The 21,989-nt window shown below is 39.0% G+C and overlaps 1 protein-coding gene across 5 annotated transcripts in view; it reads right to left on the bottom strand.

Annotated features, from left to right (window-relative positions):
• ZMYM2 (zinc finger MYM-type containing 2) overlaps positions 1-21,989 on the bottom strand; it is an 84,192-nt gene that overhangs the window by 45,024 nt on the left and 17,179 nt on the right. For 3 of the 5 annotated variants that reach the window (XM_027116749.1, XM_027116748.1, XM_027116751.1), the window contains exons 2-5: positions 17,377-18,233; positions 12,229-12,514; positions 10,719-10,884; positions 9,731-9,943 (exon numbers count right to left, since the gene is read on the bottom strand). In XM_027116749.1, the coding sequence (XP_026972550.1) occupies positions 9,731-9,943; positions 10,719-10,884; positions 12,229-12,514; positions 17,377-18,223 (1,512 nt within the window). In that variant the 5' untranslated portion in view covers positions 18,224-18,233. Of the gene's footprint in view, positions 1-9,730; positions 9,944-10,718; positions 10,885-12,228; positions 12,515-17,376; positions 18,234-21,989 lie in introns of those variants that run through there. The other 2 variants (XM_027116750.1, XM_027116752.1) reach the window with 2 other exon arrangements.

Consider the following 21,989-nt stretch of genomic DNA (forward strand, 5'->3'; position numbering starts at 1 on the left):
GGGGGGGGGGGGGGGGGGGGGGGGGGGGGGGGGGGGGGTCGGCGGAGGCTTTCCGGTGGAGAATCCTGACACCACTTGAGCGAGGTGATCTACATCAACACCAACAGTCATAAGTCATGTTGAGACATGTACCCTTGTTATGTGATGAAAACTGCAAAAGTGCAAAAGGCCAACACCTCTGTCATCTCCCTCCTAAACCCAGAGCCCGGTCTGCCTACAGATGAAAGCAGAGGGGCCTCTTGCAATACACTTGACTCCTAAAAACTGTCAAGCTCGTCAAAGTCTGAGAAAATGTCACAGCCAAGAGGAGCCTAAGGTGACACAACTGCTGAATGTGATGTGGCATCCTGGATGGGATCCTGGAACAGGAAATGAACATTATTCAGATTTTCTTAATTTTTTTCGTAAACTATGGACTTTACATACTAATAATATTTCAATATGAGCTCACTAATTGTAACAAATTATCATACCAATTTAAGGTGTCAATACAGAGGGAAACGGTGCGGGGAGGGGCTATCCCATGAGAACTCTGTATTATCTGATCAATGTTTCTGTAATACTGAAACTGTTCTAAACAAAATTAAGTATTAGTAAAATAAATAACAACCACCAAAAATCCCAATGGATGGGACCAAGAGCAGAATGGAAAAGACAGAGGACAAGACCACGGAAGGGGAAAAGAGAAACTATCCAGTCTGAATATCAGAAATAACACAGCCTTGGAGGTAAAAATAAAGAAGAATAGAGCCTCAGGGACCTGCAGGACTGTAACTACAGTAATATAATAACTAATTATTAGAGTCCCGGAGGGAGAGGAAAAGAGGGCAGGGCTGAACGAGTGCTCAAAAGTCTGAAAACACTGCAAATTAGGCAAAAGACTAATTTCAGGGAGAAGAAGCTGAAAGAACCCTAGAATGGATAAACCACAAGAATCCCCACAATACACCACAAATTTCTAAAAAAATTTTAACATCAAACAAAATAAACTTTAAGTCAAAAAACTAATACAAGAAACAAAACAAAACCATACTGGAAAAAGGGTAAATTCATCAAGAAGATATAACAACTATAAACTTTTTCACCAAATATCAGAGACCCAAAATATATTAAGTAAACATTGACAGAAGTGAAGGGAAAAACAGGCAATTCTACAGTAACAGCTGTAGAACTCAATACATACATCCATTTCAATAATGGACAGACCAGCCACACGGGATTTTGGCACTTACATACAGGATCTGAATAACACTACAAGCTGCTATGTTCTCCCCAAGTGCACATGAAACATTCTCCAGGAAAAGTCCCAATAAATGTATAAAGATTGAAATCGCAGAGTATCTTTTCCAATCATAACAGAATGAAATAAAAAATGAATAACAAAAACAAAACTAGAAAATTTACAAATACAGGGATATAAAAACTACACACTCTTAACCAATGGGTCAAAGAAGAAATCACAAGGGAAATTTTTCAATACTTAACAGATGAGTCGAGGCAAAACCAAAATATACCAAAAGTGACAGGATGCAGTGCAAACAGTGCTCAGAGGAAAAATTATAATTGCAAATACCTATTTTTGAAAAGAAGATCGATAACATAACTTACACCTTAAAGAAACAGAAAAAGAGAGAAAGCTAAAACCAAGCCAGCAGAAGAAAGGAAATAATAGAGTGCAGAGAAATAACGAGTATGAAAATATAATCACTGAAACAAAAAGCTGGCCAATGAAGAGATCAAAAAAGTCAACAAACTTTAGTTATACTAAGAAAAAAGACGCAAAGAACAAAACAGAGAAACGAAAGTAGGGACAATACTACAAATATTCCCTAAGAAAGGACTGTGAGAAAATGCTATGAATAATTATACACCAACAACTGGATAACCTAGATGAAACAGAAATCCCTTAAAAAATGCAAACCAGGGGCTTCCCTGGTGGCGCAGTGGTTGGGGGTCCGCCTGCCAAATGCAGGTGGCTCAGGTTCAAGCCCTGGTCTGGGAGGATCCCACATGCCACAGAGCGGCTGGGCCCCTGTGCCACAGCTACTGAAGCCCATGCACCTGGAGCCCGTGCTCCGCAAAGGGAGAGGCCACTGCAGTGAGAAGCCCGTGCGCCGCAACGGGGACCCAACGCAGCCAAAGGTAAAAAAAGAAATTAAATGAATAAATAAATACCTGGAGTGGTTTGCACTTTTTAAAAAAAAAAAAAAAATGCAAAACACCAAAACTGACTCAGGAAGAAACAGAAAATATCAACAGACCTGTAAGAAGTAAAGAGACTGAATCAGTCATCAAAAGCGTTGCAGCAAAGTAAAGCCAGGATCAAATGACTTCACTGAGACATTCCGCCAAACATTCAAAGAGGAGCTAACACAGATTCTTCTCAAACTCTCCCCAGGTCAGAACACGGTGGACACCTCCCACTCCTATTCCATTAGGCCACCATTGCTCTGAATCCAAAGACAGACAGACATTACAGACAAATATCTCTTACAAATATACATACAAAAATCTAAAGGAAAATATCAGTAAGGCAAATTCAGCAGCATATTAAAAATATTACACACCATAACCGAGTGGGGTTTATCCCAGTAATGCAAATGTAAAATAATCAATGTAATTACCACATGAATAGAATGAAGGTAAAAACCACATGATAATCTCAAATGATGAAGAAAAAGTTTAACAAACTTCAACACCCTTTTATGATAAAAGACAATCAACAAACTAGGAATAGAAAACCATCTCAACGTAACAAATGCCATATATGAACAACCCATAGCTAACAGCATACTCAAAGGAGAAAAGACACAAATCTTTCCCTCTAAGGTCAGGAACAAGAAAAGGATGCCTACTTTTGCCACTTCTATTCAACATGATAGTGAAAGTTCTAGCCAGAACAAGTTAGAAAAAGAAATAAAAGGCATCTAAATTGGAAAGGAAGAAGTAAAACTATCACTACTGGAGATGAACTGACTCTATATAAAGAAAACCCAGGGACTTCCCTGGTGGCACAGTGGTTAAGAATCCGCCTGCCAATGCAGTGGGACACGGGGTAGAGCCCTGGTCCGGGAAGATCCCACATGCCAAGGTGCAACTCAGCCTGTGTGCCACAACTACTGAGCCTGCGTCTAGAGCCTGAGAGCCACAACTACTGAGCCCACGTGCCATAACTACTGAAGCCTACGCACCTAGAGCCTGAGCTCTGCAACAAGAGAAGCCAGTGCAATGAGAAGCCTGCACACCACAATGAAGAGTAGCCCCCGCTCGCCACAACTAGAGAAAGCCCGCACGCAGCAACGAAAACCCAACGCAGCCAAAAATAAAAACATTTATAAAAAAAGGAAAAAAAGGAAAACCCCAAGGGGTCAACAATAAAGCTACTAGAGCTAATAAAGACCTAAGTAAATGAGAAAACATCCCATGTTCATACATAGGAAGCTTTGACATTGCAGAAATGTCAGTACTACCCAAAGCGATCTACAGAATCAATGCAATCACTATCAAAATTATAAAAGCCTTTTCTGCAGAAATGGAAAAGTCATACAAAACTAGAATGGGGTTAGAGTATCCAAACAGAAGAACAAAGTTGGAGGACTCATTTCCTGATTTCAAAACTTCCTACAAAGATGGTTATCAGAAATAAACCTACTCATCTATGGCCAATTAATATTTGACAAATATCACAAGACCAATTAACAGGGACTTCCCTGGTGGCCCAGTGGTTAAGACTCCAAGCCTCTACTGCAGAGGGCGCAGGTTCGATTCCTAGTCAGAGAACTAAGATCCCACATGCCACATGACACAGCCAAAAAACTAAATAAATAAATGAAAAAGTAAAAAAATTAAAAACAACAACAAAAAAACCCACACAAGTCCAATAACAGATGGTGCTGGGACAACTGGATTTCCACACACAAGAGAACGAAGTTGGATGCCTGCCTCACATCATCAACAAAATTAATTCAAAATGGACCAAAGACCTAAATATGTGTTAAAACCATAAAACTCTTAGAAGAAAGCATAGGGATAAACGACCTTGACCTTTGATTTGGTAATTCTTAGATATGGTGCCAAAAACACAATCAACAAAAGAAAAGGAGGCAAACTGGCCTTCATTAAAATTAAAAAGTTTTCTGCAAATGACATTATCAAGAAAGTAAAATGAGGGACTCCCCTGGTGGTCCAGCGGTTAAGACTCTGTGCTCCCAATGCAGGGGGCCTGGCTTTGATCCCTGGTCAGGGAACTAGATGTCGCATGCCGCAACTAAGAGCCCACATGCCACAACTAAAGACCTGACACAGCCAAATAAACAAATAAACAAACATTTAAACAAACTATATATGACTTCTATAGGAAGTCATACAAATGGCCAAAAAGCACATGAAAACATACTCAACATCATTAGTCATTAGGGAAATGCAAGTCAAAACCACAAAGATATACCACTCCACTCCTACTGTGATGTCTATGATAAAAAAAAAAATTTAATGGAAAGTAACAAGTGTTGGCAAAGATGGACAGCAAATGGAACCCTCATGTATTGCTGGTAGGAATTTAAACTGATACAGTTGTTGTGGAAAACAGTTTAACCATTCTTCAAAAAGCTAAACATAGAATTACCCTATGACCCAACAATTCCACTCCTAGGTATACACCCACAAGAACTTTAAAACAGACCTCAAACTGATACTTATATGCTAATGTTCATTGCAGTATGATTCACAATAGTCAAAAGATGGAAACAACCCAAATGTCCATCATCAAATAAATGAATAAGCAAAATGTATATGCATACAATGAATATTATTCAGCCATAAAAAACAATGCTACAACATGGCTGAAACTCAAAACATTATGTTAAGCAAATAAACCAGACAAAAAGGACAGATATTGTATGACTCCACTTATATGAAATACCTAGAATCAGCAAATTCATCGACAGAAAGTAGATGAGAGATTACCAGGGTCAGGGGTGAAGGGGAAGATGAGGCGTTATTGGCTTCATTGTCACAGAGTTTCTGTTTGGGTCACGAAAAAGTTCTGGAAATAGAGGTAATGACTGCACAAATTATGACTGTAATTAATTCCACTCAATTGTATAGTTAAAAATGGTTAAAGTTAGGAATATTATATTATATACACTTCACAATTTTTTTTTTAACATGAGTAGTTTTCACCCTTTTTAATGCTTTGGAATGGTTTAAATAACACTAAGGTTGCCTAGTTCAAATCTGATGGAATTTCCCTGTAAAACCATCTGAGCCTATTTCATTTTGTGGGGTAGTTCTTTGATAACTATCTCTATTTCTTCTATGGAAATTTCTCTGCCTTATTCTATCTGCTCTGGAGTCAATTTAGGGAAATTATATTTTGATAGAAAATTACTCACTTGATCTAGGTTTTCAATATTTCTATATAGGGTTGGACAAAGTAGTCCCTTGTTGATTTTCTTCAATTTTCTCTGTTTTGATGGGTTAAGTCCAACTTGTCATTTCTTATCTTTGTGAATCTGTGCATTTTTAAACCTCTGTTCCTGATTGACAATCGTTTGTCTAGTTTTTCAAAGACTTGATTTCCTATAGAAGCAGCATTTTGAATTATTTTAGTACTATTTTTATATCCTAATTCATTAATTTCTACTTTTATCTTTTTTCTTGTCTTTTACTTTATTTTCTTTTTACAACTTTGAGTTTAATAGTTAATTCATTTATGTTCATTTTTACTCATTTAAGTATATAAGGGTATGAACTTTCCTCTGAGCATTTTTATAAAGCAAATATAACACTGATATCTTAAAGACTGCACCAAAAAAAGGAAATTCAAGACTAATCTCACTTATGAATACCAATGGAAAAGTACTAAATATTAACAATTAGAAATAAAATTTAAAATACAATAATGATCTGGTATGGTTTATTCTAATAATGCAAGAATGTTTAGATGAATTAGGAAATCCATTAAAATAATTCACATATTAATAGATTTAAAGGGATGGGGAGGGACATCCCTGGTGGTCTAGTGGTAAAGAATCTGCACCTTCCAATGCAGGGGACGCGAATTCTACCCCAGGTGGGGGAACTAAGATCCCACATGCCGCGGGGCAACTAAGCCCCCGTGTCACAACTACTGAGCTCGCATTCCTCAACGAGAGAGCCCATGTGCTGCAAACTACAGAGCCCACGCGCTCTGGAACCTGCACGGCACAACTAGAAAGAAGCCCGCACGCTGCAACGAAACATCCCGCATGCCTCAACGCAGATCCTACATGCCACAACTAAGACCTGACGCCACCAAAAAAATAAAGAAAGAAAGGTGTGGGGGGGGAATCATACAATCACTGCCATAGACACTGAAAAGACCTTCAAAACTCGATTCTCATTTCTGATAAAACATTTAATGAAAGAAATCCATGGATTCTTCTTTAATGTGATAAAATATATTTACCAACTCTGAAGCTGGCATCTAATTTAATGAGGAAACACCAAAGGCACTACCACTGGGAAAAGGAAAAGGTACTTACTATTTCCACTCATTAAAAATTGTAGGGGGGGGCTTCCCTGGTGGCGCAGTGGTTGAGAGTCCGCCTGCCGATGCAGGGGACGCGGGTTCGTGCCCCGGTCCAGGAAGATCCCACATGCCGCGGAGCGGCTGGGCCCGTGAGCCATGGCCGCTGAGCCTGTGCGTCCGGAGCCTGTGCTCGGCAGCGGGAGAGGCCACAACCGTGAGAGGCCCGCGTACCGCAATAAATAAATAAATAAATAAATAATTGTAGGGGTTTTCCCTGGGGGCGCAGTGGTTAAGAATCTGCCTGCCAATGCAGGGTACACGGGTTTGAGCCCTGGTCCGGGAAGATCCCACATGCCGCGGAGCAACTAAGCCTATGAGCCACAACTACTGAAGCCCGCGTGCCTAGAGCCTGTGCTCCACAACAAGAGAAGCCCTGGCTCGCCACAACTAGAGAAAGCCCGCAAGCAGCAACAAGGACCAAACACAGCCAAAAATAAATAAATATTTTTAAAAACTGCAGGAAATACCATCAGGCAAGACACGTGATGAAAAAAGGCAGGGTGCAGGGGTGGGGCGGGGGGGTGGATTTAAGCAAATGCCCAGGACACAGAGGATGAGTGCTGGGCCACGACTTTAACCCAGGGCAGCTAGCTCTTACCAAACCTAGGTATCAGAAGATAACTAATGCAATGACATCACCAACATCAAACACCACACTGAGTTCTGGAGATTATAATCAGTCTGATCCTTTCAATCACTGCAAAACCTTCCTTATGTTAACAAATCTGAACTATATCAGCACAATGCAAATCCCACGAAAGCAGGAACTATCTACTGTACTTCCTATCAGACTATTTCAAGCAATTAGCACAGTACCTGCAACATAATAGTTGCTAAATAATTGTTTCATGAACAAATTACAGATGCATTTTGCTCATTACAAGTTTGACTTAATGGGGGAAAGACTAAGACAAACCAAAGCCCAAACAGAAAAATGGGTATAAGAGGTAAACAAACAGTTCACAGAAAAGGAAAGACAATGAGCTCTGAAATACGAAAAGCTGCTCATCAGCATTCCTAATAAGAGAAGTACAAATTTTACTAAACATACTGTTTTCATCAAACAGAATAAAGTGCTAAAAGTCCCTGCTGGAGAGGCTACGGAGAAACGGGCACTTCCACATACACTGCTGAAAGGCATACAAACTGGTCCACCTCTAACAGAGGCAATTTAACAGTATCTAACAAACTAACATGTGCACGTACCTCTGGCTGAGCAATCCTGCTTCTAAGAATCTACCCTGAGACAACATCTCCACAGAGTCAAGGATATACAGGCAGACCTTGTCGTAGTGCCTTTTTTACAGATTGGAGGTCTGTGGCAACCCTGCGTCGAGCAACTTCATCAGAGCCATTTTCCCAACAGCATCTGCTCACCTCGTGCCTCTGTATCACATTTTGGTAATTGTTGCGACATTTCAAACTTTTTCATTATTACTCTATTTGTTACGGTGATCTCTTGGTATAATCAGTGATCTTGGAATGCTACTACTATGATTCACTGAGGCTCAGATGATGGTTAATATTTTTTTAATTAAGGTGTGTACATTTTTTTAGACACAGTGCTATTGCACACTTAATAGTAAACAACTTATGTGCACTGAGAAACCAAAAAATTCCCATGACTCGCTCTACTACGACATTCGCTCCACTGCACTGGTCTGGAACTGAACCCACAAGACCTCGGGGTTGTTCCTGCACAGGTTACTCATCATCTGTCATCTGCAGCAGCAAAACACGAAATAACCCAAACACCACCAACAGCAAAGTGATCAAATAAACAACAGTCAACCCCGTACTGTCTTGTATATGGTTAACCACTAGCTCTCGGGAGGTGAAAGTAAGCACCATATTTATTGTAACATCTACCATGAGACTCTCCCCACCGTGGCTAATTTCAGGCCACCAACATAAAACTAAACATGAAATTGGGAAGAGATACACAGAAGCACACCATTATGTATAATATTTCCATCTCACAAATAATGTAAATAACCTCAAGAGCACAGGTAATACTGAAATGTAATAAGATAATTAGGAAGTGGTACATTTAAAGTATTTATTTTCTTTTGTCTTCAATATTGTGTCTCCCCCCACCTCAAATGAGTATCTTGAAGCCCTAACCGCAACAAGACTGTATTTGGGATAGGGCCTTTAAGGGGGGCGGTTAGGGTTGAATGAAGCCCTATAGGTTAGGTCCAAGAAGACAGACCAGGACACTCTCTCCTTCTGAGCACAAAGGAAAGACCACGTGAAGACACAGCAAGAAGGAGGTTAGCTACAAGCCTGGAGGAGTGGCCTCACCAGAAACCACCCCAGAAAGGCACCTTGATCTTAAGATTTTAAGCCTCCAGAACTGTGAGAAAATAAATTCTTGGTTGTCTGAGCCCTTCAGTATTTTGTTACAGCAGCCCTAGCAGACTAATACAAAGATAATTTACCTGTAAGTTTCTATAACTTAACTTTTTAATAATGGGTGTTTTAACAACTGGCTCACAGAATTCCTGAAAATTTAACTCAGCCATAAAAGGAGTAAGGAAGAATAAGGAATATACTGACAGGGAATGATTCCAAGATACAAATGGAGGGTACAGTACAGTACATACAGTATGCTGCCTTTTGTACTGATAAAAGAGAAACTAAGAATACATTATTTCCTTAATTCTTCAGAAAGAAAACAAAATAGTAAGAATTAAAAACTGATATGTATAAAGGATAAGTAGGAAACAAGAGAAGAAAGAAATGGGAGCTAGACCGCTCTGACTTTTGAAACCACAGGTATATATTAAAAAATAAACTAAGCTAAGTCAAAGACCTTAAATTTTAAATTAACAATCAAATGGAAATAAAATAATCACTCCTACGCTAAGCATCAACAATTTGAAAAACCATATTTACGACCCCTCTCCACCACCGAAAAAAGGAATCACTTTGGTAAGCATTTACCTTTCTATGTAAAATCACAAACTTATTTCCAATAACCTACATGTATTTCAGTATTCACTTGAGATTGGTTATCGCTACGATGTTAAGACAATAATGGAATTAAATGAGACTTCAAGATAAATCTGGTTAATTAATGCTGTTAGAGTGAAACTATTATAGCAATTTAAAAGCACATTCAAAACAACGGTTGATTCTGATCAGATCATGAATTACCTGCTTGTATTCACTGACACAACTCTGGCAGCAAAATCTCTTCTGCTGACCATCAATGACCAAGACATTGTTCCCAGCACCTTTGCTGGGCAAGTACTCCCCACACTGCTCACAGCAATTCATTATTAGACCATTGGCCATTCTGTATCTATTAAAGCAGTGGTCACTGCACAGCTTATGAGTCATATTTTTAAAGCTAACTTCATGGCGAATCTAAAAGAAAAACAAGCAAAATTTTAAAAAACAAATTAATATATGACACGTAGCTAACTAACAAGGTGCTCCAATAGAAAGAAAATGCCTCAGTTTTTCTGTGTAAAGCTGGTTTACGGAAAAGGCAAGACAAAGTACATTTCATTCTTCTTTAAACTTTTTTATACACACATATATACGGTGCAAGGCAGAGAGGACCACCAGGGTCATCGTACAAACTTCTCTAGACGTATCTAAAAGTGACAGGATTCGGGCAGTGTTAGTATAAAACTTCCAAACAGATTGGAAATCTTTAGATAAATCTAAAAGGAAATTATTTAAATATAAGTACACTGCTGTACAACAGGGAGGAGAGGACTAACATTATAAATAATTCAAATGAAGCATGTATGCACAGATTTCTTTTTATTTCATCAAATGCAAAAACCGTAATACACTTTTAACGAAGTCCTCAAAAACATCCCCTCCACTCGTTCCGCTTCTTAAGCAAGATCGTTTGCTGGCTCTCATGTGCAGTCAGTCTATTTAAACACTATGGGTTTTCTGTGAGTGCTCCAACCTCAGGAAATAAGTCAATTGATGTTATATTTCAATTTTTTTGTAAATCATTCTCCCCATGAGAGAATGGGATTACATAATGGGATATTTATAAGATAGGTTTTATATACCCTCACTTTTAAGGAAATACATACTGATGAAAGATTATGTCAAAACTGTTAAAAGTCAAAAATATTCCCATTAATTAGAACTAAATGATAAAGCACAAAACACAGACCTCTGTTAGTTTACCACAAATTGTACATCTTGATTTATTCAGCGCTCCTTTAGTAGGATTCTGTTTGTCTTCATAAAGAGACAGACAAGATGTACTGCAGAATTCCTGGAAGGATTCGCTCGAATCCACTTGGGCAACAATGGTTCCTTTCATTGTAGTTATATCTCTGAAAAATACGAGGAGCAGCAAAGTCAAACTCTACTTTAAAATAAATCAAAGAGTAATAACTGACATTTTTAATTTCCATAGACTGAAACCCATTTTTAGATTCATTAACTCACTTTTACTATTTAAAAACTCTTGGCAATAAAATATGAACACAGAAGATTGAGAAGCAATACTATTAAACCCTAGCCACTACTCAATTTATCTTCAAGCTCCTTAACAAGGCTTTCAGATATTAGAACCACTTTAAAAAAAAAAACAAACAAACAAAAAAAAAAAACTTGTTATTTACATGGAGTTTAACGTCAAGGCCTAATTTACTGAGGTATAAATTTACAATACCTATTCAATTTCCCTCTCGTGGGTACGTAGAAAGCATGAGGTACCTAGGTCACAGGAATATGGAGAGGATAAGTGAACTTAAATACATCCCATAACCCAAAAGAACCCCACCTACCATTCTATACAGCTTTCAACTACAATTAGAAATGTTAGGAAATGACAATATTGATGACCTTTGAAGTTTTCCTTTAATTCTGAAGTTCCAGGTCTTATATTGCCGTATGCAAGTCTACTACTGTAAAGCAACCAAAAAACTGTATAACAATTGTTCCAATATTTGAATTTACTAAACGTATACAGAGCGCTCAGCCTTTTCCAGTTCTAATATCTAAAAATATCTTTACAAACTTGGGCTGCTTCAAGAGATGGTACAGAAAATCTACCTGTTTAATACTTGCACACAACATACCATATTCAGCTCATTTTTAACTAGTGAGACCAGACCTAAAAAATGGCAGAAGAGGATCCTGTCACTCCAAGGCTGTCAAAAAAAAGGTACCTGAGTCTTGAAGAGGTATTAAAATGACAACGTTCAAGACAAACATAAATAAATGCATATAATATCCAAAGATTTGCCAATTTTTAATAATCTTAACATGAAGGTAGTCCAAATTTTGACCTATTTTAATACAAAACTAGTTATACATAAATTGCTTAACAATTTTGTCTGGCTAGAACTAAATTCTTATAATTAATAACGTAAATAAGCATGTATGTATTTTTACGAATTCAAGTCCAATGGAGATTACAGATAAAATTAATTATAAGGGCCTAGTATCTAAAGCAACCCCAAAGCCTATCCAAATAGGAAGGCTTTTAATCCTGAGCCACCTCAGCTTGACAGAGAACACTCCAAAGCCATTACAAATTTGAGTTTGGCTTTAATATTCAAACAAGCTTACGAATTTTTAAAACATAGTAATTCACCTCTAAAACAATTTTTCTCACATTTTATACCACCAATATTCAACCATAAGGAAATATGCTGGAAGGTAAACCTTACTTTTTACACATAACACAAAGTTTCTTTGGAGCAGGCTTGTGAGAGAAGGAAGAGAGGCAGGTGGTAGAACAGAAGAGGTGAGCTGATCCTTTTCGCTGATAAGCTGTCTGTCCCTTCTGTAAAGGCTTTTTGCAGTTTGCACAAGTGACTTTAACTGGTTTAGTGGGTTGCTGTTGGGCAGAAGGCTGGAAAATCTGTTTAGGAAGAGAGGCCACTGGTGATAAAGAATCCACCCCTGGCTGTTTCTGATTTCGGGGAAATGATGCTGACTGGGAGATCCAAGAATCTAAAAAAACAAACCAAAACAAAAACACATACACTGAAATTTATATCAGAGACACAGTTTTAACTTCCCATTCTGTCCAAGTTTCAGACATCGATAAGGCGCAGTATAGCAGAGCGGTCAAGGGCACAAACTTTGGAGTCAGAATTGATGGCTGACATTCAGGCTCCATTACCTACTAGACTGGGAAGTTACTAACCCTGTGCCTAACTCTTCTCTAAACTGGAAATGGTAACTTTAAATGAGATAATACATGGTTTATAAACCACAATGACTGGCACATATGCAGCACTAAAAAACATTAGCCATTAGTTACTAAACAGGAAGAATTTACAAAATATTACTTTAAGCGAGGAACACATACATCAACATAAATATATAATAAAATCTTAACCAACCAGAACCTTTGACAAATACAATTCGGATTGGGCTTCCCTGGTGGCACAGTGGTTGAGAGTCCGCCTGCCGATGCAGGGGACGCGGGTTCGTGCCCCGGTCCGGGAAGATTCCACATGCAGCAGAGCGGCTGGGCCCGTGAGCCATGGCCGCTGGGCCTGCGCATCCGGAGCCTCTGCTCCGCAACGGGAGAGGCCACAACAGTGAGGGGCCCGCGTACCGCAAAAAGAAAAAAAAAAAATACAACATAGCTCAGATAAAGTTTACAAATGACTATATTCAAAACATCTTTCTAGGGACGTCCCTAGTGGTCCAGCGGTTAAGACTCCACGCTTCCAATGCAAGAGGTTCAGGTTCGATCCCTGGTCGGAAAACTAAGATCCCCACATGCCACGTGGTGCAGCCAAAAAATTTTAAAAAAAACCTTTCTAAGAACAGCTTTTCCACTTACATGTTTCATTTCATGGCTTCTAAGTATACCACATAATATCAAAGAAATGAGAGTGTTACACAGAAGTGGTGATGTTAAGCCAACGTCTAGTGACCGATGAGACATCCCGTTGCTCTACCGCTGCCAGCAGCACAGCTTCAACAGCACAGCATTAAGGCCTGGGGAACCGACCACCAGGGTGCTGAGTTCTCCCTCCTCTTCTTAGTAAGCTTCTTTGGGACTTAGCAGGATGTCTCCAGCTCACCATACTACTTACTGTTACACAGACTCACACTACAATACCAATACACCATAATGTTTTTTCATTTTGAAACTTTTCATGCTACCACTTCTATTATAATTTCTACTACTTTGGTCTCTTGTAATACTTTTCCTTTCTAGTTTCTTCTGAAATTTGTATTTCCATACAAAAAAGATGCCCTTTCATATGAGAAACAATGTATAAATATATCCAGAGTATGAGGAAATTTCTTTACTACCAAAACCTTGAAGAGGGCAATTTCCTGGTTCTGACCCAGTCCATCAACCTAATGGTTTCAAGGGGCTACATATACTGCTATTCAAATTCTACTTTACTCCACAACCCCTCCAAATAAATATATGTTCTATACACAGAGTAAACAGAGTGCCTTCTGGAATCCTGTTATCCTGCTATCATCAGGGTAACTGACCTGTTTTAATAAAGAGGTAAAAATACTAAGGAACACGAAGAAAGCAAATCACTGAAACAAACTGGCAATTCCATATTATGAAGGGCTTTCAATCAAAAATTATATTTGAGGACGTCCCTGGTGGCGCAGTGGTTAAAAATCCACCTGCCAATGCAGGGGACATGGGTTCGATCCCTGGTCCAGGAAGATCCCACATACTGCGGAGCAACTAAGCCCGTGCACCACAACTACTGAGCCCGCATGCCATAACTACTGAAGCCCATGTGCCTAGAGCCTGTGCTCTGCAACGAGAAGCCACCGCAATGAGAAGTCCACTCACCGCAATGAAGAGTAGCCCCTGCTCGCTGCAACTAGAGAAAAGCCCCTGCACAGCAACGAAGACCCAATGCAGCCAAAAATAAATAAATAAATATTTTTTTTATAAAAATATTTGAATACATGTTAGAAGTAATAGCTTTTGCAACATAAATAGTGGCTCCTTAGAACTTTCAACCCTGCAGGCTTGTCATTTGAATATATACTTAAAGGAACCTAGTTAGGGACTTCCCTGGTGGTCCAGTGGGTAAGACTCCCTGATCCCAATGCAGGAAGCCTGGGTTTGATCCCTGGTCGGGGAACTAGATCCCACATGCATGCCACAGCTAAGAGTCCGCATGCCGCAACTAAATATACCACGTGCCGCAACTAACACCCGGCAGAGCCAGAATAAATAATTTTTTTTTTTTTGAAAAGGAACCTAGTTAACCCTAAAGGCATCTATCTATCAACTTGATTTTGAAAAGTGGCAATTACTCTCAATTTCGTGCTAGGCCCTGTATAAATAATGCAATGGCTCCTTTTATCTATGCTTCAGTTCTTACATTCCCCTACTTTCAAATTTTCACCTCCTCCAATATCAAAATATTTTTAGGAATGGAAGAGACCTAATCATTCTCTATTTTATACAATGGACAGTAAGGGATAGAGGTTAATTTGCCCAAGTCACCATTAGTCTGAGAGCCAGTATAAACAGCCAAGATGTTATAATTCTCTATGACAAACAAAGACAGCACACACAGGAGCTAATCCATAAACTCAGGAGCAAGAGGTGTATCTGGTTTCCTGATGCATACTTTACAGTCCCTGTGTTAAGAGTTTGTGTGAACAGGAACACAATTCTTATAATAAATGTGCTTTGACCCAGCAATAGTCCTCAGGTACTACGTATCCCAACATACATGGATAAGAATATTCTTACGAGTTATTTAAATAGTAAAAACTGGAAGTGAACTAAATAAAGAATTAACAAAATCAAACATATACTCTTGATATAGTCAAAAGTTCAAGATTATTGTTAGGTATTTAAAGGAGCAGGAGAAAGGGAAAGTTTGCAAAGCTATACCTCTATTGCAATCTCAGGTTGGAATTAAATGTACCATATTCTCAACAGTAAGACTGAACGTTATGTTCTTTTTCATACACTTATGTTTTTAATATACTTATAAGAAAGACAAAATAGCTATTTTGAAACTAATTTGACTATTATCATGTCTTAAACTTTTATGTGAGCTAGAAGGAAAGACCCTCTAATACACAGATGATAGCAGTATAAATTGGTAAAAACTTTCCAGAAGGCCGTATGACAATGTATTTCCACAACTTAAAAACGTTCATACGACGTCACATACACATATATGCATACAATGACCTACCAACAGATATATATAAATACATACGGGGGAAAGGATCTTGGAAGACATTAGGAATTTTCAAAACTGAGTAATAAGAAACATATTTCTTTCAAAATCACTACAAAGCAGAAAATTTTTACAACCAAAACTCTTTGGAGGGATGGGAGTAGTGATAGTCTTTGGCCCAGTAACTTCACTTCTAGAATATACTCTAGAAATAATCAGAAATTTGAAAAAAAAAAAAAGTTCATCATAGACCGACAAAAGCAAAAAAGGGAAACAATGTAAAAACCAAATATGGGAATGGTATAACCAAATCCATGGTGCAGTCATTAAAACTTCTGTGTATAAATAATTTTAATGGTATGAGAAAATACAGAGTAATATTAAATGCGGGGAAACAAGCAAAATTATGAAGAACTGCACTTCAACCAAGTTAAGAAATACAAAGGGAAAACACTGAAAGACAACCACTCAAAGCATTAACAACAGTGGTAACCTTTCTTCATCATTTTTTAATTATGGATTTTCCAAACATTCTTCAATAATTACACATTACTCTCATAACCAGAAGAATAATAAGTATGAAAGGAAAAACTAGCATTTCACAGAACATTCTACATGGCCTAGGTTTCAGTCATTCCTTATTATTCTCCACAATCCTAGGGTGTAAAGCTGCTCATGAGCCTAAAACGATGAAGCCTGAGAAGGACGGAGAGAAGGTACGTGAGAGACAGGCAGGCCATACAGAGGCCGGGGGCAGACACAGACATAGGAAAAGCCACACAGCTCTTCGCACAGCTTCCACAGAGCAAAGATGCCTGCAGAAAATGTTTTCAAGTAGTCAAGAAATTTACCAATCTTTAAATGTAAGAAAAAATAACAAAGTGCTAATAAGTAAAAATTATAATCAGATAGGCAGTCAAAATTAAACACAGGGAAAGTAAAAACAAATCTAAATGCAACTATACAACATATTGCTCCTTACATGTGCTATTTATCTTTTTGTTCTCTTTTTACACATAAAAACAATACTATTAAAAATACACTAGCATAGGGCTTCCCTGGTGGCACAGTGGTTGAGAGTCCGCCTGCCAACGCAGGGGACGCGGGTTCGAGCCCTGGTCCAGGAGGATCCCACATGCTGCAGAGCAACTAAGCCCGTGCGCCACAACTACTGCTCCTGCACACCACAACTACTGGAGCCCTTGTGCCTATAGCCCATGCTCCACAATAAGAGAAGCCACCACAATGAGAGGCCCGCACACCACACCAAAGAGTGCCCCCCACTCGCTGCAACTGGAGAAGGCCCGTGCGCAGCAGCGAAGACACAATGCAGCCAAAAATAAATGAATTAAAAAAAAATACACTAGCATAAAGTCAGTACGTGACAAATAAGATGCCAAATTATTAGACTTTAGTGGTGCTGAATATAAAGAGTATTTTGTTTTACTTCCTTTAGACATTAATTTATCTGATTTTCTAATTATCTACAGAGAAATACTATATACACGGTTTTACATCTCTTATTAGTTAAAATTTCAAACTTAAAAGTCAATAGAATTAATATATCTTACATGAATAAACTAACCAAAGTAGCACCAATTACTATAATAAAAAAAAGAATCCACCAGTGCAAAATCCCTTCCACGGGGCAGAAGCCCCCTCCAGGCTTACCAGGATTGTGATGAGCTGCAGACTCTCCGTTCTGAAATACGTCTCCTGCCACATTCATTCTACCAGGATTAAAAGGTCCTACTGCAGTCTTGGTCTGTGAAGTTAAAGACGGGGTGTATGTTTGCATATTAACACCAAAGTTACTCGACTGCAGTCCGTTAGAGACATCTCCCAAGCTGGTATTCTGCAGTGATGTTACGTGTGTGATCATTAGGTTCATATCTCGCCCGTCAGTATTTTCTAATTGGCCATCACTCACAGAGCTGACACCTGTTTCTAAGGTCGTAACATTAGCAATCTGAATTTCAGAGTCTGGTTCTGTGGTGATACCACTATTACCCATTCCTGCATTTACCTTACTTCTTGAAAAACTGGAAGTAGAGAAATCCACATCATTGGTTCTGTTTTTAGACTCGGGTGGTCTCCGTTCAATAAAATTGGAGGAATTTTTCTCTTGCCCTTGATTTGTTTCCATGTCCTCTTCATCATCGATGACAATTGTCTCACTTACACTTCCCTTCTGAGAAGCCAATTCTTTTGAGGAAGGAAGAATTTTGGAATCATTTCCTTGTAGCTCTTCATTTTTCGATGACGTAAATGTTATGGTTCTTTGATCGGCTACCACTGGTGCAGAAGGCGGAGGAGGTTGTACAGGTTCGATAAACACAACATCATCATCATCTTCCACTGATGAGTTCTGAAATTTACTAGATCTATTCACTAAAGGGTTAGGTGGCCCACTAAATGAATTTCCTACGTCCGTGAGGCTAGCTGCCATGGCCGTCCTCCCCAGCAAAACAGGAGTCTGATCAGTCAATTCTAATCCTCCTGATGAACCTGTGTCCATGCCAAAGAACCTGTTAAGGAGATGGGAAAAAAATTTTTTTACAAATGTCACTGTATGGCTTTTGATGTTATTCTAATTCAAAAAATTTCTTAAAGGTACTTTTACTTTCTTTCTTACTCTAAATGAAAGTCATTCTTATCTAATATCCAGGAAAAATTTTATATGCATTCTGTGATCTTCTCTCATTCACTAATCATTTCATAAAGTTTACATGTGAACTTCTTGCAATATAAAAAGAAAGGTAATTATTGAATTTTCAGTAAGAATATGCAGTATGTTCCCATCTCTACCACCTCCTTTCCACCACTGCTTACCCTATAATTTTAACACTGAAAACACAGATAAATCCTTCTACACACATGTGAACAAAAATGTAACTAAAATCTGATCATGAAAATCTCTTCTCTATATCTATCCCATTCATCTACTGTATTAAATAAGATGACATGATTAATCCCTAATTTCCCTTATCTTTTTTTTTTAATCCACTGTTCTCATATTCCCTGGCTCCCATAGCTGTATGATTAAATCCTTCTGAGAATCTGAAATCTTTCTTGACCCCATCTAGAAAGCTTAAATCCCCATCTGCCATGTCCTTTATATCCATGTATCAGGCCGAATAACGGCCCCAAAGAAATCAGATACTAATCCCTGGAAGCTGTAAATGTTACCTCGGATGGAAAGGGGGTCTTTGCAGAGATGATTATGGTTAAGGACTTAAAAATGAGATTACCTGGGCAGGCCCCACCTGCATCTCAAGTGGCCTCATCAACAGAGGTGCAAGGAGATTCCAGGCAACGTAAGCACAGAGGTGCCCGGAAGAGATGAAAGTGATGTAGCCAAGGAATGTTGGCAGCACCAGAACTTAAAGGAAGCAGGGAGTGAGCCCTCCCCCAGAGCCTCCTGAGCGAGTATGGCCCTGCTGACGCCCTGGTTTGAGCCCAGGGCCACTGACTTCTGACTTGTGACCTCTAGAACTGTTAAAGGAAACAAGGTCTGTTTTAAGCCACCAAGTCTGCGGCGACTTGTTACAACAGCCCTAGGAAAATATCATCCACTCCTTGGTCACATCTTCAAAGCAACCCTTGATATGGTTACAATATTTGTCCCATTTTGTGGCTTAGAGATGCTAACTAACCCAAGTCACACAGCTAGAATTCACTCCCAGGTCTTTATAACTCAACAATCCGAACTCTTCATGACTGCCATAGTTAACTCGTATTTCCGAGCACCTATTAGATATGCAGAGCTGTGCTAAAGCCAAAGAGACAGCAGACAGTTAATGGTTAAAAAAAAAAGGCCAGAAAAGAAAGAAAATAAGTTATTGAGCACACAGAGAGGATGAGGTCATGGGCACAGGTGGTAGTAGAACTAGTCCGGAACATGGATCACCTTAATTGCAGAGACTAAACAAGGAAAAAACCAACTAGAAGGGAAAATGAAGGGTGAGTATAGACTGCAGGTCAATTTGCGGACGAACAGATACGAGTGTGAAGTGGTTTATTCACTGCAGCCTCAGAGAAGGTGAGGAGACACCAGCTGTACAGGCATTAAGACTGGCTTAAGGGCCCCAAGGCCAACTCTTAGCTCTTCGGTAATCCTCTCTCTTATAAGGCCACTCAGCCCAGTCTCAAAACAAATGGGTTTAAGAACACTTACTGTTTCATATATATTGCCCTTTGCTTACATTGTTATAAAAGCCTCTGGAAGGATGAGGGCAACACTAATATAAATAAGTATCACTTTGACAGACAGCTGACAGGGATGGGGAAATTATTCACTGTATATTTTGTTGCATTTTCTTAATTTTTGAGCATGATTTCTCACTTATTTTTTAAAGCTAAACTTAAAAAAAAAAAACAGGGATAGTAACAGAACGAAGAGAGAAGTACTGTACTCTGGAGTCAGAGAAGGCCTCTTCGAGCAGGCGATATCTGTGCTGAGATCTGGAGTGATGAGCAACATCTAACTGGGGGAAAACTGAGGTAAGGGCAGCTCCTGCAAAAGCCTAAAGGGAGTGAAGCTGGGAAGTTCAAGCAACAGAATAAAGGCCAATGTGGCTGGAACAAGGTAGGTGGGGAAGAACTGGATGAGATGAGATATAAAGACAAGCACAGAACTTACCAAAGGCAACAAGTAATTAACTGCATTCAACAAAGATTTATGGAGCACCCAATATCCACAAGACACTGTCTTAGACACTTGATAAAAATCAATAAACAAAACAGATAAACATCCCCGCCGTCAGAAATCATGAATTTGGGAGTTCCCTGGTGGTCTAGTGGTTAGGATTCTGGGCTTTCACTGCTAAGGCCCGGATTCAATCCCTGGTCAGGGAACTAAAATCCCACAAGCCACACAGCATGGCCAAAAGAAACAACAAAAAAACTGTGAATCACTAGGTTGTACACCTGAAACTTTTATAATATCATAAATCAACTACACCTCAATTAAGAAAAAAACAGTAGCTCAGATACATTAATTAAAAGTGCCCAAGGTTCCAAGACAACATCAGGATTCAAGCACTATGAATCAAGCTTGATTCTAAAACCCTCTTCGTTCCTCTTAAACCAAAGCTGTGTGTGTCAGGATGGAAGACATGCTAATATTGGAAAATGGGAAAAGACACATTTATATCTGCTTTAAAGAAAATGGATAATTCCATTTAAAAACTTAAGGGGTGACTATCTGCCTTACCCAACGAGCTACAAATTAAATTACCATTCCATATTCTAAGACACTTTAAATATACTTTCAAATACTAAGATATATACTACATTACCCCAGAACAGCTCCTCAGTGAGAAAGACTTCTTTATGGTAAAACAATAGCAATGTGCTGGGAAACCTTCACATAAGGCCTTCACTTAATTTTAAGTAAACATGAAAAATCTTTTAACATTACCATTACAGAAAGTTTTAAAGGTTGAAATAAGCTGAATAACATTTGATTCAAAATTTTTATAACTAATTCAATTAGGTTCTCTTAAAATACAAGTACATTCATCCAGTAATAGTTAACATTTATTTAATGCTTAGTATGAGCCAAATATTCATGATGGTTAAACATTAAACCAACACCATGAAGTAAAATCATTATCTCCCTTATTTATTTTTTTAAAAACCCAATCCTCAAAAGTAAGCTACCCAAGGGACTTCCCTGGTGGCGCAGTGGTTAAAAATCCACCTGCCAATGCAGGGGACATGGGTTCGAGCCCCGGTCCGGGAAGATCCCACATGCCGCAGAGCAGCTAAGCCCGTGCACCACAACTACTGAGCCTGGACTCTAGAGCCCACAAGCCACAAGAACAAGGAGAACAAGGGATAATTCAACAGCACCAAAACTTTGGAAGAGGGAAAGCAAAGGAGCATGACTCATTGTAACCGACTCAGCACACCTCAAAAACCCACGGTAAATAAAGTTTTGAAATAACTGGATTACAAACGAAGTTAAACTTATAGTCAACATTCACTTCTCATAAAGTAGGAAGTATCTTGATCAACATAATTTTTAGAAGAATAAGGCAACAGGTCCTCACAGGTCCTTAAAAACAGATGTAGACAGATGTCACCCAAAATGGCAGCATTAGAAGTTCTGGGTATGGGTCCCCTTACCTGAGTAACTAATGAGCTGGACAGAGGGACTGGAAGCAATCTCTGGGGTCTCTGCACCTGACTGGACACTAAGCGCCAGGGGAGTGTGTGAAGAAGAGGCTGCTGCTCACTTTAAGTGGGTGAGCATCCCCCACCTTCCTCCCCCCAGGTCG

This window comes from Aethalodelphis obliquidens, unplaced genomic scaffold, assembly GCF_003676395.1.
Source record: "Aethalodelphis obliquidens isolate GAN/ISIS:26980383/991018 unplaced genomic scaffold, ASM367639v1 scaffold16, whole genome shotgun sequence".
In the NCBI taxonomy this organism is placed as follows: domain Eukaryota; kingdom Metazoa; phylum Chordata; class Mammalia; order Artiodactyla; family Delphinidae; genus Aethalodelphis; species Aethalodelphis obliquidens.